Raw genomic sequence first — 15,639 nt, 5'->3', positions numbered from 1 at the left:
ATATCAGCCTTAATTCAACCTTAACTAAGCCACTTCATTCATGAACCATATTTGACCCAGATTTTTTTTTTGACAAAGCCTCAACAACTACAGTGATAACATATATTTATTTTCAGAACCACCACATATAAACTGGAAAACTGCAATTTTTTTTTTAACACTGAACTCAGAGTCCAAACTGGGACGCAGTATGCTCTTGAACAGCATTTATCCATCCATCAAATTGTTGTGCTCTCCATGCCCTCTTTTCTTCTGCTTTTCTTCCTGCCACCATCCATATTAGGAGCCATGCGGCCATCTTTGGATCGATGGCATCGATTTCCTGGTCTTTGGCCCACATGTATGGCCCACGCCCAGCCCCACTGAAACATGCAAACTAGGTTTTAAATTAACTTTTTGTATCATCGGGTAATTTGACTACTAAAAAGTATAATTCAACTAAAACTGATATTGTGGTGTCAGATCAAGTGGTTCCCAAATGTTCACAGCTTTGTATAAAGAAATATTTTGTTTTGTTTTTGTAACTGATGTAAATAAAAATGTAAATAAAGGATGGGCTGGGCAGTCCGTCCCGGGAGCGGAACGGTACGTCCCGGACGGATGCCCATTTTTGGGGCGGAGGACGGGCGTGACACGTTTTTAAAAAAGGGGCGGAGTAAGCAAGGGCGAAGGTGGATTTTACTCCGGCCCAATAGTTGGCCCTCACGGTGTGACGTCGTCGCGAGGCGGCCAAAGTTCATATCAACCTACTTGGCGAAATGGGCAAATGATAAAAATTGACACCGAAAACTTCAAACGCACCAGTAGTTACCCAAATGCGCAGGAGATTTTTCAACAGAAATACAGCGCAAGTTCTACTAGTACGACAAGTGATGAGACCCAGCGTCAGGGCCAGCGCACTGGCAAGTGACACACCAGCATGCCGTTTGACTGTCCTGCTGGAGGAGTACGTAGCTTTAGTTGTGCTAAAGCTAATGCAAACAAATATTGCCGTCTTGGTGAAGTTCAACACCTGTAAAAAACAACTCAAGCAAGTAAAAACATACCAAGTATAATAAGCTCCTTGCTTACGGTTCTCCTAGCCTGGTCTCTTTTTTTCATGTCCGGGTACTTGTAGCTTGCTGTGTCATAAGTAGCCCAGTAAATATTTTGTTTTATATTTTGCTATTTTAATTTTGTGAACATTCTCAAAACTCGACGTATTCTGTTTAAACAATTCAAGGGTTATTTGTGTGCATTATTAATCTACATGGACAATTTTCTAAATATGCTTGTTCGTTCTACATTCTGTTTATTAATGAGACACACGGGGCACGTGTGACGTAGCTGCGCTTTCCCGGCAAAGCAGAGACAGCTTCTGTACAGGGGGGACCTCCGTGACTTGTGTGAATGTGACATGCTTTCTCTTGCTCCATCACAGAATAAAAAGGTGTGTGTCCGGCACTGAATTATGGAAGTTTGAATACATAGAAGGCCGTGGGTCATCCGTGGGTCAGCCTTCTTTTATGTATTCAAACTTCCATAATTCGGTGCCAGTAGCACTTAAAACAATTCTGACAGTTGGGAAGAATAATTCAAAGTGTTATCTTCAAAAAGAGACCAAAACTATGCCTCCAAATGGTTCAAGTACAGCATCAAATTTACTTTGGTGCACCTTTCGTTCAGATAAAACTGCCAGGTGGAATGGCAAAGGGCTACGGCCTTTTTTTGTGATTAGATTTACGACAAATTGGCTCGCCCCCTTTTGGATCTCGGCTTGTTATTGTTTCGGTCTACGTCACAAGAGACGCAAGTGTGGTAATATTGCTTGCTTTGTCAGTTCTGTTCTCTAAAACGGCGACTGATCGCCACCAATGTGCAAAAACACAATACTACTCTTGTCCACTTCAACCTGTGAAAGTATAAAAATGTTCTGCATAATAGTTTGGATTTACTGACATAAAATGTGATCTCATCATGATCACTTCCACAAAATCAAAAATACCTTGGCGATCGCTTCTCCACTTAGACAGCATACCTGTCAACCCCGGGCTGTTCGGAATCTTACAAAAGTTGTAATTTGCCCGTACATTTCTGTATATAATCTTACACAGTATTTATCGCTCAGCGGGAGAGGTGGGGGAAACGGAACGGATATTTATATATAGAATCTTACATAGTGTTTATCGCTCAATGGGGCAGGGGGAACTTTGCTTGTGAAAGTTGGCCGAAGTTTGCAGTCGAAATCGCTAACGGACGCTCCTAGACGAGACCGGTCTAACAAAGAACGAGTTTTTAATGTGGGTTTTTTTCAATCAATCACATTTTATTTATATAGCACTTTTCATACATAAAAATGCAACTCAAAGTGCTTTAAAACATTCAAAGCAAAACATAGATAATTACAAAAAAAAAAAATCCGTTCATGCCCTCCCTCCCAACAAACCCAAGACAGATATCCATTAGTACATCAGCAATCATTCACACACACCCACACAAAGTGCACAACCTGATAAAATGTGTTAAAAAGACATGACAAGGCACAGAGAAACCATATGAGGAAAGGGTACCCAAGGGGAGCTCTCCGCGCCGAGGGGAATGACAGCCCACGGCCACAGGGGCGCCACCACCATAGAGGCCCCAGCCCGGATTAGACAGGCGGACCCCACACAAAGTGTAGAGGCCGCCGGCTACCCAGACCCAAGGAGTCCCTGCGATGACAGCCCCCGCGGGAAGGGCAGCCACCCCTTTTTTCCGTTCAAAAATTGTTATACGGCGTACACAATTTGAAATGATCAAAAAACATATAAAATACAGGGAAAACGTACAAGTTGACAGGTATGAGACAAGAACATGAATGCGCACACGAACCCCGACTGGTTATATTTCTGACATTTAGCTACGCTAAACTCGTGTCAACTCTCAGGAGGCAGACGGTGACTGGCAGCGGGCAAGCAATCAGGCAAGCATGGATCTTTTATATCCTTTTGCTATGTTGAAGTGGTCATTAGTAGGGATGTCCACATAAATTTTGGTGCCAATTGATCACCATTTTTGGACATTAAAAGCAATGAAAGTACAATGATTTCCAATGGAGAATTTGTAATCAGTCCCTCCAGTGACTCCGACCGAACAAGGAGAGAACGGTAGGCGAGGCCATTTTCCTCATTAAAAGGAGGCGGTTTTCAAGTTGTCACTTATTTCCGAATTTCTCCAAAATTAATTTTCCTGATCAAAAGATATATAAAATGAACTTGTTAGTGAAAATATGACAATCCCGACCAACCATCCCTTTAATTTTAACAGCACATTTAATTTTATTTTAATTAAAATGTATTAAATATAATCATTTCCAACTATAATTAACTATATCACTCATAATGCATAGTAATTGGCTCATGCGCACAACGGCTCTCTGCCGCCTGTCAGAAACCAAAGAAATGCGCTGCTTACAAAGATCGCTTACACACAGACTTCACTTAATACTTTGCAGTTCATTTAGCATTTACAAAAGATCCAATACACCACTTTTGGTACTCTAGTCGAACGTAAAATATCAGTTACTTATTTTTGTTACGATCAATCGCATGAGCAACTCGATGCGCCCCCATGCTCGAGTGTCCGGGAATCGCAAATATATAAACTCCCCATTTAATATTCATTAGTTGCCAGGACAGACGCAGACACACAGACACACTATGGTGGATGCTAATGAAGGCATAGAAATAGCAAAATGGCTTGACACTCTGGGTTAGTAGATGCGCTACATACCAACGGACTGAGTGCTTGATTGACGGTTCAGTTAAAATGACAGATGACAATCAGCTGGTATTTGTAACCTTTGTAACACCGAGGACATTCACAGAGCCATAAAAAAGAATAGCAAATAAATGAAGTGTAAACGTATGAGACTTAATGAAACCGTTGATCAGGTTTACAATACATCAAATTATTGGCCAACAGCTACATAAATTTGTCCATTCATTCAGAAGTCTTAACACTGACGTATTTCACATCCGCTGCATTGACATACAAATAATGACCTTTGTTAAATAAAGCAGTTACATTACAACTCTCGACTCGCTCACTTCGTCTCCTTACACACATACAACCATCTCTCCCGCTGAGTCATGCATGAATGCTTTTTCTTTTTTTTTTCTTTGGGGCGACGCGTAAAGACGGACCGCTTTAAAAGGACGGGGTCAGGGGTTGATAATTGTTATGAATAAGGACAGAGGGACGAGGCCGGAAGAGTACCCAGGTCTCAAACGGAGGACGGACCGGCAAATAAGGGTCAAGTGCCTAGCTCGGCTAAATTGATTTCTGGGCCAGATCCTTCACTCAACAACTGGCCCACATCTTGTTCGCCAGACTCAAGGCAGTGCCTCCTTTGCCGGTCCTGGGCCATGTTCGGTTCACATGCCATATGCCAGTGCCGACTGAATGCCATATCTGGCACAAATGCCTTTGCTATGAGGGCAGCTGTGTCTTGTGGGAAGCTTGTATGACTAATTGTTCGTTCATATATATGAGCACCTAATCACACTGCTATGTGTTTCTAAACCAAGCTAAGTTAGCAAGAGGTAACGTAACACTTGTTTCAATCATGTTCACTAAGGTAGTGCCTTAGTGTTCCTGGTCTCATTTGTCTGGTCTGTTTTAACTAGGGGTGTCAAATTACTGCATTAATTGCGATCAATTAATTACAGTCAGAGTTAATGCGTTATTTTCTTTAATCGCATTGATCTAATTTTTAATGTCTAACTTTACTGTAGGGGTGGGCGATATGGCAAAAATATCATCCATACATCCATTATCTGTACAGCTTCTCCTCACAAGGGTCACGGGCGTGCTGGATAGCAGCTATCTTTGGGCAGTAGGCGGGGGACAGCCAATCGCAGGGCACACAGAGACAAACAAACAACCGCACTCACAATCACACCTAGGGGCAATTTAGAGTGTCCAATCAACTTACCATGCATGTTTTTGGAATGCGGGAGGAAACCGGAGTACCCGGAGAAAACCCATAAAGACATTATCCTTGAGAATAACGCTGTCAAGTCTCCAATGTCGAAATCTAAAATGCCAATATTCTTAGTGTAATATTCATAATCACATTGGCATGATCCGACAAAATTATACTACCAATGTCACAGGAAGAAACCAAATGCAATTGCGCTTTAGGCATGAAAAAATAGTCAATTCTTGTCTGACATTTATGGAGAGTCACTGCCTCAGTTACTTCTTTACACTGCTTGCTTGTTTTGTCATATGAAGTGCCCTTGTTAAATGACTGTATTACTGTGGGTTGCGTTAGCTTGGAGCTAGTGGCTGCTCCTGACTACCATGTGTCTGTGTTTGCTTTAGCTGTTGGCGCTGATGTCCGAACCGAGTCTCTGCAAACTTTGCAAATAACTGGTTTGCGCTTTCTCCTCCAAGGAAAAGCCAAACCAAATCAACACTGTGGATGTGGAGTTTCTTTTCGGGACCAACTCGGCTTCATTGTGACTTTCCGCAATAGCTTCCCGCTATCCAAACAAACAGGGAGGCGGGGAATGTCACGTACAGTGCACTGTGCGTGGTGTGATTGGTTGGTCGGGTATATGCGTCAGCTGCTTTGCACCGCCATAGAGCTAAACTGTATAGAATGTGCCCTGTAAACGATCAAACGATCTTTCGGCTAAATGAGATCGTGAACACGTTAAACCGCTTAACGATCTAATATAATCATATCGCCCAACCCTACTTTACTGTTTTTGTATGATGATGAGATCCATTTTGATGCGTGGGGCTTTTGCTTGAGTTGTTTGGGGCAGTGTTGTCACGAGACCAAAGTTAGGACTTCGATACTATACCTGCATAAAATACCTCAATACTCAATACAGGAACGGTACCTCGACAAAAATCTAGAAAAAGCAGCAAAATAATAACTGACAAAATAACTTCAAATTTTTAGAGAAAATGAGGAAGTGAGAAAATCAAGGAGCAGTGAGAGTAGGAGGACAACAGAAAAGAACTGGAGAGCAGGGGTGGGCGGATCGATCCAAATATCAATATTATCGATACTAAGCAAGTAATTGTATCGGATCAATACTATTGTCCTGGGATCGATACTTCGCTCCTCCACCAATTTCCTCAAAGCGCCCCTTCTCTGCATAAATAGCACCACCGCGCCAAGCCGACCCCCACACCCGCCACACCCCCCGCCCTGCGGCTCCTGACACTCTCTCTCAGGCACACTTTTCGCCCCTCCCTGGCAGAGAGGGCGACGGGAGAGTGAGAAAGCGGCCGGAACCTAAAGCAATGGCAGAGCCGAACAAGAAGCGGAGGCTAGCGCGGTGTGGACCTTTTTTTTACAACAACAGAAAAGCACAGGGCCAAGTGTGATTAGTGTGATAAACTGCTCCGCTACTGTGGTAACACCACAAATTTACACAAACGTATGAAAAAAGCTCACCCTACAAAAAGCAACAAGCTGCAATCGAAGTTTCAAAATATTGTGCAATGGAAGGTATTATAGTTGTCAACTTGACATTGTTATATTTCGTCGCTGTCATGTGAAAAACACTTATTTCCATTTTTTTTTTCATTTTCTTATTTTTACATGAATCATGTTTCCGCGTTACAGATATCGCATTAAAGTGAAAAATAAAAAAGTTAAAAAAATTGGAGATAATTGTTTTTCACAGGGCAGCGACAATTTGTATCTTTGTTACAGTGCTGCTTTTTTGGTTTGACTCTCTTGACTTTTGTTCTGAAACAGTTGTAGTAGAAGTATTTTAATCTTTTATACTGTTAAAGTTTGCATTGTAGTTATATATATATATATATATATATATATATATATATACAAACTCAAGGGGGGTCATATCATTTCCAAACTAAAGTATTGGTATCGGCCGATACTACCCTGTATTTACTTGGTATCGGATCGATACCAAAATTAGAGGAAAAAACACATTCAACGTTGAGGAAAGTTGCTTTTGAATTTTGAGAACAGTCTTTAGTTGGAGCCTTTTGTATTTTCGTCAATTTTGTTTTTACTTACACCAACTGACTTGAAAAAGATAATAAATCTTGATTTTTGTGGGGGTCGCGTGGGGGTGGGTGTGCGTGTGTGGGGGTGTGTGTGCGTGTGCGTACATGCATGTGTGTCTACTCCTCTCTAATCTGCTCCCAGCTAGTCGAATGCCTGGTGAAATTGTGAACAAAATCATTCTCATGCTACTTAATTTTGAGGTAAGTGTTACAAATGCATCACAACCTATCGCTGTTTAAACTACTGGTATAACTGTTTGCCGGTCAGCAAAGTTCTCGGCCAGATTGGATGTGTTCCCTCTAGGATTGTCAAAAATATCGATACTTGCGTACTTACTCGATACTAAACATTTTAAACGGATACAATACTAGCTTGCTGTGGTATCGATATTACCGATACCAAACCACTGACTTTGATACCACCAGCGCTTTGCCAACGTCTGCTCCTAACGGTCTGCTGCTCCCGCACACACTGCCGAAGCCTGCACCGTGCGGCCGCCCCTCCCTCCCTGCTCTGCCGAGTGCAGACTGCTCGTCAACTCCCTAGTTAGCTGCGCGAATGAGCTACAAACAAAGTACGACCGAAAAAAGTGTGCGCCCCGGGCTCCTGCAGTCGAAGCTGTGTCGCAATAGCACGGAAGCTCGCCCCCACTCGAGCTGCCGTGGTCCTTTCGGTCAGCCCCTCCGTTCACTTTGTACCGGCTGGCAAGCGCGGGCCGCGTCGTCGGCTTCTCCGAGCGTGCGCCCGGCCTTTCCCACGGATCTCCCCAGCAGCCCCCGCGGTGGCAGCGGTCGCCCATCGCGGGGTCGCTGACCCTGTTTCGGGCCGGGCCGGCCCGGCTGGTTCATTCGGCCGACGCCGAGCCATAGAATGACGCATTGCGGCTCATGACCCAAAGTCAGAATCGGCTAAGTATGTCTAATGGCAACGTTGAACCAACAAGTTAAAAACTCAAATGCACATATCCAGCTAATATTTAGTTTATAGCATACGCAGCTGCAGCATATACAGAAACACTGTACATACATATGCATCATATGTTTACATAGACTGCTTTGATTAGATAGACACCCTTGCTTGCCCATAAAATGCAGCGTTGTGTTTGTCATATACATTTTCTTTCTAAAGCAAGACAAGGTTAGCCAAGTGTTCAGTAGCATGTTTTCAGTAACAGCTGCATTATTGTATTGTCTTGAACTTCTCAAAAATAAAGCTCTTGTGAATAATAATGCTATATATTAATGCAAAAAAATTTATTAAAATAAATACTGGTTAAACACAGCACTTTGAGTAATCCATGGTAAAGTTCACAATTAGTAAAAAGTTCATGAAATTGAAGAACAGAGAAGTTCATGTGATTTGTCCAAAAATAAATCGTTCTATTTTTTTTTTTTTTTTGTTAAGAATCGTTAGGAACCAGAATCGAATCCAAACATCAGAACCGTAATCGTCCAAATTCAAAAGATGCCCAACCCTACCTGCTACTGTTCTGGATAGCCAATAACTGAAAGTATTTTAATTCATTTTTTTATTATTACTTTTATTATTATCTGTGACTTGTTGGTTTGCCTTAATAGATAAACATGTGGGTCTAGATACTCAGACAACTTACAGATTTTGTTGTCAATTGATGTTACTGTAAGTGGTGGGTGTTATTTTTTTTCACTACCTCAAACAACTTGAAAATGATGTGCCATTGGTGTTGCACAGTATGGTTATTTCTTTGCACTAGGTCAGACAATTTACAGATTAATAATTGTTTTTTTTGTGTGTTTTGTTCTTTGCACTACGTCTTCCTTTGTTTTGCACTACCCCAGGCTCAGACAACTTAAAATGTGTCATTGGTTCCAGGCATTGACTGTACAGAGGGTTGTCGAAGTTAAATACTGAAGTTGTACTATTTTTTACACTACCTCTGAAAAAAAATATTGTATTAATGATAATTTAAGATTTTGGCGGTAAAAAAGTTTTACAGTAAAAAAAAAAAAGCCTATGCTGGGTATCGGTACCAAAGTTGAAATTCTAGTATCGTGACAAGCCTAGTTTCCACCTCCGGCCACGGTAGTTTTAAAACAAGCCTTACAGATGGGCTTTGTCATGTGGGTCGGCTTGCCATGGCTGTCGATCATGCGCGTCATGATTTTCAACGAGGAGCAGTGGTGCAGCGAGCTAACGTGCAGCCAGCGCTTCAATGGGTCATCTTCACACGCAGGATGTGTTCCACTTAAAAGCGTTTCAACAGGTCGGCAGACGGGATTTTAAGACAGACTTGGTGGGCTATGTGTGCTTTTTTTTTTTTAAATACCGGTGTTAAAAAAAAATGGTATCGAGCCATTTTTGACGCTGAAAAACCGATACTGGTACCGGTATCCAGTGTAACACTAGTTGGGGTGTAGAAAACCATGGTCAATGTCACATCCTGGAGTGGACAATGATTGGCTGTCATTGTGTTTGGCATAACCTGATAGGCTCCTATTGTAGGTGGGAGCTAGGGCAAGTTCGGGAGAAGAGAGAAGATGGGAAAATGGAGGAGCATGTGAGAGTTGTTGATCCAATGAATGCTAAATTTAAAAAAGCCCCTGACAGCACTATTGATAAAGGCAGCGTGATATGCCTTATTTGTATGAAGGACTTTGCTTACCAAAGAAGCAGTTCAAGCCTACCACCTAAATGCAACGTAATCAGCCGCGACTAAAGCCACAGCAACGAAGACGCTAATGCAGGGAGCCATTGCAAAGTTCTTCGCCAAATTAAACCCGAGTTATTTGGGGGTGACTGGACACTTTTGTGATGGTGAGTGGAGATTCAACTCATTTTGCACTGAATGTTGTGAAAACAGAAACCAGGGACTTGGCTGATAAATGCGAAAAACAGTTCCTCAACTGGCAAATGACTGGGTAATTGAAAAAAGAAAAGAAAAGAAAAGAAATACAGATACATGCATACAGACAATGGGAGGCTTTGGGGCTTTTCTCAGCAATTTTTAAGTGAGATTAAAAAATACATTCATTAGATCAATTAATTACAGATCACAATTAATTAATCCCTCATTTTTTTTATCTATTGACGGCCCTAGTTTTAACTTCTTTTAAATTAACACTTGCAGTAATCACAGTCAAAGTTTTAATGAAAGAGTATGGAACATGAAAAAAGTTACCCTAAAATCGTTTTAAGAAGGAGTACAAGTACATATAATAAGATTCCAATGTTTACTTTGGTTAAAAAAAAAAAAAAAAAAGACTCACAAACCAGCGAGCCATTATTGGTCGTTACTTGAGCCCCGAGCAACTTTGATGTAATTTTCAGTCGACAGAAGTGACAAAATGGCCGCCCCCTAAAATGGCTAAAAATGGGTGCATTTTGCTGCTTAACTCATATTCCACAAACACAATATTAATGAGAATACCGTGTTTCAACTAGTGAGCTTGCATTGAACATATTCTCGGAAAGAAAATGTTTCGGTTGACTTTCTCTTTAAGGACAATCCCAAAGTCAACCTGGCAACATAGTTTTCCTAATATAAAGTTAGCGCAATTTACATGTATGTGTAACAGATGCCAGCTCATACTGTGCGAATGTATTAGTAAAACCTTACAATATGCTCATTAAAAGTACATTCATTACATTTGCCACAAATAGATGGTGCCGCCACCTCTGCACTGCATCCTTGCTGTCGGTTTTATTTTAGTTGGATGGATACAGAAACGGTCCATCACAGATATATTCCATTCCATAATGTAATGATACCATCTGTCTTCCTACAGATCAAGTTGTGGAACTCATTCTGAGAGATCAGCCAGCCTTTTCCTCACTTAAATTCTATAGATTTAGCTGTAGAACAAATCAGCTTGTTGCGATGGTACTATAATAATCCAGCGGCTGAGTTAGAAACGTTAAATCACTGTTTATAATTATGTACATGATTGGTGTTTTAGCAGATGAATAATTCTCAATAACGTTATTTTACAAGTGTCTATAAAACAGTTAGCCTTTTATATGCCGTTTCCAAGAAGTAGCTCCGAGTTTCACAAGGTTTGCTGACCTCTGCACGACAAGATACAGTGACACTTACATGGAAGTGATGTTCTGGAAAAGGTCTTCGGTACTCCGAGTACTATTGCCAGAGCTCCCGGTGCCCTGGAAGAACAAGTTCGGGGAAAGCCTACTATTGATGTCCGACTTGTTGCAGTAGATTTCGTTGGGCGAGCAGGCGCAGGTGGGCGGGCAGTCCGGCAGTGATGTGCTGAGGCCATTGTGAAATAAGACGTTGAGTAGAAACAAAAGCCTCCAGCAGTGCCGTATTTTGGGTGGCCGGCACCCATCGAATGAGAATAAATCTCCAAATCCATACATCACGATCAGGAATGTGAAAGTACAATTTTTTTTTTCCTTGTCAGGGTTAGTTATAGCCACGTGCGTGGCTGTCCTTACTTTTTTTTTCTCTCCTTCGAACCACTCAGCGGCTTGATTTAGCTGTAGCATTCGAGTGATGCCTGTTAAACAATCATTGACAAAAGCTAATAGTATTTCTGCTCTCTCTCTCTCTCTCTCTCTCTCTCTCTCTCTCTCTCTCTCCCTCTCTCTCCCTCTCTCGCGCGAGCGTGCGCGCGCGCTCTCTCTCTTTCTCCCCAAAAGTGAAATATTACAAGAACAAAACACAAAACATCAAAACACAACTATCCTACAATAAAAACGGAATACTGTCAGAAGTATAAAATAAGTTATTTCAAAAGAAAAATAATCAACAATAAAATCCTTATTTCATGAAAAGCATTTGTCATTTTTTTAGAATAATGTCAAAACGTACAAAACGAATAATTTTAACATCAAAATGTACAGAAACAAATAATTTTAACTGAATGAAGGGCAAAATATGAACAAAAACATGTGAATTTTAAGGAAAAATGCACCCACACAGGGCTTGAAATAACCTTTTCACTTTGGGGAGCAGTTTTGCTAATAAATAACTTCATTTGAGGAGCAAATTCCTGATTCTGAGGAGTAATTTTTTTTGGTATCCGAAATAATGATTTCTCATAGTTTATGACTGTAGCAACTGCACAGGTGTTCACCATTGCTGTGACTTGTAAACATAAAGCGGACTTAGCGAGTATTGCGTCTCACTCAATCGACTGTGTGCGTGCCCTCGACCGCTGGCCCTTGAACATGGATGCCTTTGCACACAGCGCACAAAGTTAATTCAAGTTAAGGGGTCTATAATTACAAGCTAGGGCGGCACGGTGGGCGACCGGTTAGCATGTCCGCCTCACAGTTCAGAGGTCGTGGGTTCGATTCCGGCCCCGGCCTTCCTGTGTGGAGTTTGCATGTTCTCCCCGTGCTTGCGTGGGTTTTCTCTGGGTACTCCGGTTTCCTCCCACATTCCAAAAACATGCATGGTAGGTTGATTGGACGCTCTAAATTGCCCCTAGGTGTGATTGTGAGTATGGTTGTTTGTTTGTCTCTGTGTGCCCTGCGATTGGCTGGCAACCAATTCAGGGTGTACCCTGCCTACTGCCCGATGACAGCTGGGATAGGCTCTGGCACGCTGGCGACCCTTGTGAGGATAAGCGGTATCGATAATGGATGGAAGGATAGTTACAAGCTAAATCAATAGTCAAAACAGTGGTGTTACCTCGATGCCAGGTGTGGGTGGGCGTTAGTCTTACCTGGGGGGGGGGAAAAGTGCTACAATGACCAAGTAGGTCGAAATCCAGCGTAGGGCTACTGCGCACTAAAACGTGTTTTGTTTTCTCGTTAACTGAGATAACTGTTTGTTGTGATTTGGGCTAAACCAATAAAAGTTTATTTGATTTAGATTTTTTATTTCCCATTCATTAGAACTACATCCAGTTTTCTTTGGGTGGACAGAGTGTGTCCGTGGGTGGGCACTGCCCCCCCCCCACCCCCCTCTGGTAACCCCCCTGAGTCAAAATGAGGCATTATCTGTCAAAATCACCGTTTGTGAAGTTATTTAGTGTTAGTAATGTCCCTAGATACTGTTCGCCTATTGGATGAATGCGCATTCAAGGTTACATCAAAGTTAGTTTAAAGCATACAATCCCATATGAATATATTGCACATATTTTGCAGTCTGCGTTGTGCACTGCATGTGACATGATCACGCTTGACAATGTTTTTTCAATATATTGTGCAGCCCTAATTTAAATTATGCCTCCTCTCTATGGTTATGAAATAGAACAAAAATCATAATAGCTGCTCTCTTTTGAAGTCTTACTTAAATATGACAATGTTCTAAATATTATTATTATTATTATTATTTTATAATATATATAATAATATTTATTATTATATAATAATAATATAATACCTCTTCTGTAGAAAAGTCAGCTTTTCGGTGTAATGTAAATAATAAAACAGTAGTCTCACAAGGACATTAGCAAAGAAAAAAAATGCCACTTCAGTCTTTAGTTTTCTTCACCGCAATTGTTTTCTTCTCCATCCTGTGTCTAACAATTATGGAACTCAGTCAACGTTTTTTTTTTTCAGAAATTTATTTGAGTAACATAAGAAAACAAAACAATATTAGCAAAAGGATAAACACAAGATGGTACTCAAAGGGGGCAGGTAGAAGTTAATGAACTTGTAACAGTCATACCTCTTGTTTTACACAGAACAATATCTCATTTTGTGTACTAGTTTATGGTTGTACAGTATAAGAATAACTGAAACAAAGTCATAACATACTCTTGTATGGTCGTACAATATAAGGATAATTGAGAACAATATCACATTTATAGTCGTATGATTTAAGGATATTGAAAACAAAAGTAATGATGGCATGTCATGAGAAAAATGGCAAAAATAGTGTACTCGTTTAAAAATGAGCAGCACAGTTTGAGTTGTTTCTAATTGTATAAAATAAACACAATTGAACGAAGTAGCGAACACTGTTTTTATTGTTGATTCCCTTTTAATGCAAGCCCTACATCGACGTGAAGTACATTTCTTCTTCTTTTTTTTATGTTATGCTCAGGTGTTATCTATTTTAGTTCCTCAGCATATTTCTGCATAATGTAGCATTTGTATCGCTTTTTAAATTGCCCTGGATTCTTACAGGCTTTAATATAATCATCTAGACTATTCCATAAATTTACTCCATACCTGGTAATACACATGCTTTTTAGATTATTTCTAGAGTATTTTGTTTTTAGATTTGTTTTACCTCTTAGGTTGTACACTCCTTCTCTTGAGCAGGACATTTTATTTAAATGTTCTGGGAGAGTATTTAATTTAACTTTTAGGGTAAGTAAACTTGCCCTAAACTCTATTAAGTCCCTAAATTTTAAGATTTTTGATTGGAGAAACATAGCATTTGTATGATCACAATATCCTGCCAAATGGAGGATCCTGATTGCTTTCTTTTGGATTTTACCTAAGACCTCAGTGTTGCTTTTATAGGTATTCCCCAAAACCTCCACACAATACGATAAGTGAGGCAGAATAAGAGCACAGTATATAGTGTACAAGGATTTTTTTTGTCAAGGAGATATTTTGATTTATTCATCAAAGCCACGATTTTTGCCAGTTTGGTTTTGATTTTTGAAATGTGTGGTTTCCAGCTGATGTTCTGATCAAGAGTTACTCTGAGAAATGTGTATTCGCAGACTCGTTCTATTTCGACATTATCGATTAAAATTGGAATTTGTGGGTTGATATCTCGTTTTCCAAAGAACATAATTTTTGTTTTTTGGATGTTTAGGGATCATTTATTTTCTGCAAACCAGTCTTTCAACTTACACATCTCAATAGTAATCTCTTCCATCAATATTTCATAGTTATCACTTGAGCATAGAATTGTTGTATCATCTGCAAAGAGGACAAGTTAAAATTTTTCTGAAACCAAATACAGGTCATTGACGTAAAGAAGGAACAGCTTTGGACCCAGCACAGATCCCTGGGGAACTCCACATACCATATTTTCACAAATGGACCTGTGCTGTCCCAACTGGACATAATGTTTCCTGTTTGACGGATAAGACTCTATCCAGTTAAAAGCGGCACCACTGATCCTATATTTGTGTATCTTTTTTAGTAGAATATCATGATCCATAGTATCGAAGGCTTTTTTTAAGTCGATAACAATTCCAACTAAAAACCTTTTCCCATCAATATTGTCGGTGATTTCCTCTATGAGTTCCATTAGGGCAAGTACAGGTGATCTGTTTTTCCTAAACCCATGTTGGCTATTATTTAGTTTGTTATATGCTTCAATAAATTCAGCTTTTCTAATACTTTGGAGAATTGTGGCAGAATTGATATTGGTCTATAATTTGTGAATTGATCCTTTGGCCCATTTTTATGGATGGGAATAACTTTTGCTATTTTCATTTGTTTTGGAAAGCTTCCAGTTGTAAGAGATAGATAAAAAATATGAGATAGTGGTTTTGCAATTACATCAATGACTTGTTTTTATTATAGCTATGTCGAGGTCATCACAGTCCATAGATTTTTTGTTCGAGCATTTGTTCACCACATCAATAATTTCTTTTTCATTAGTTGCTTTGACTGATAAGGAGTTTTGGTTTATAGGAACATTATTGCACCCGGGTTCTAAACCAGAGGTGGTTATTGTTGACTTCGGACCTATATTTATAAAATAC

General features: G+C 40.3%; 1 protein-coding gene across 3 annotated transcripts in view; it reads right to left on the bottom strand.

Annotated features, from left to right (window-relative positions):
* LOC147148087 (NT-3 growth factor receptor-like) overlaps window positions 1-11,542 on the bottom strand; it is a 72,317-nt gene extending 60,775 nt beyond the window's left edge. For all 3 annotated transcript variants that reach the window (XM_086028214.1, XM_086028215.1, XM_086028216.1), the window contains exon 1: window positions 11,091-11,542. In XM_086028214.1, the coding sequence (XP_085884340.1) occupies window positions 11,091-11,500 (410 nt within the window). In that variant the 5' untranslated portion in view covers window positions 11,501-11,542. The remainder of the gene's footprint in view (window positions 1-11,090) is intronic.
* Window positions 11,543-15,639: the final 4,097 nt, after the last annotated feature.

Source organism: Filicampus tigris, chromosome 4 (assembly GCF_054856515.1).
Source record: "Filicampus tigris isolate MCC_2025a chromosome 4, RoL_Ftig_1.0, whole genome shotgun sequence".
In the NCBI taxonomy this organism is placed as follows: domain Eukaryota; kingdom Metazoa; phylum Chordata; class Actinopteri; order Syngnathiformes; family Syngnathidae; genus Filicampus; species Filicampus tigris.
Note: the sequence above shows the minus strand (reverse complement) of the source record. Positions and strands in the feature narration are given on the sequence as shown.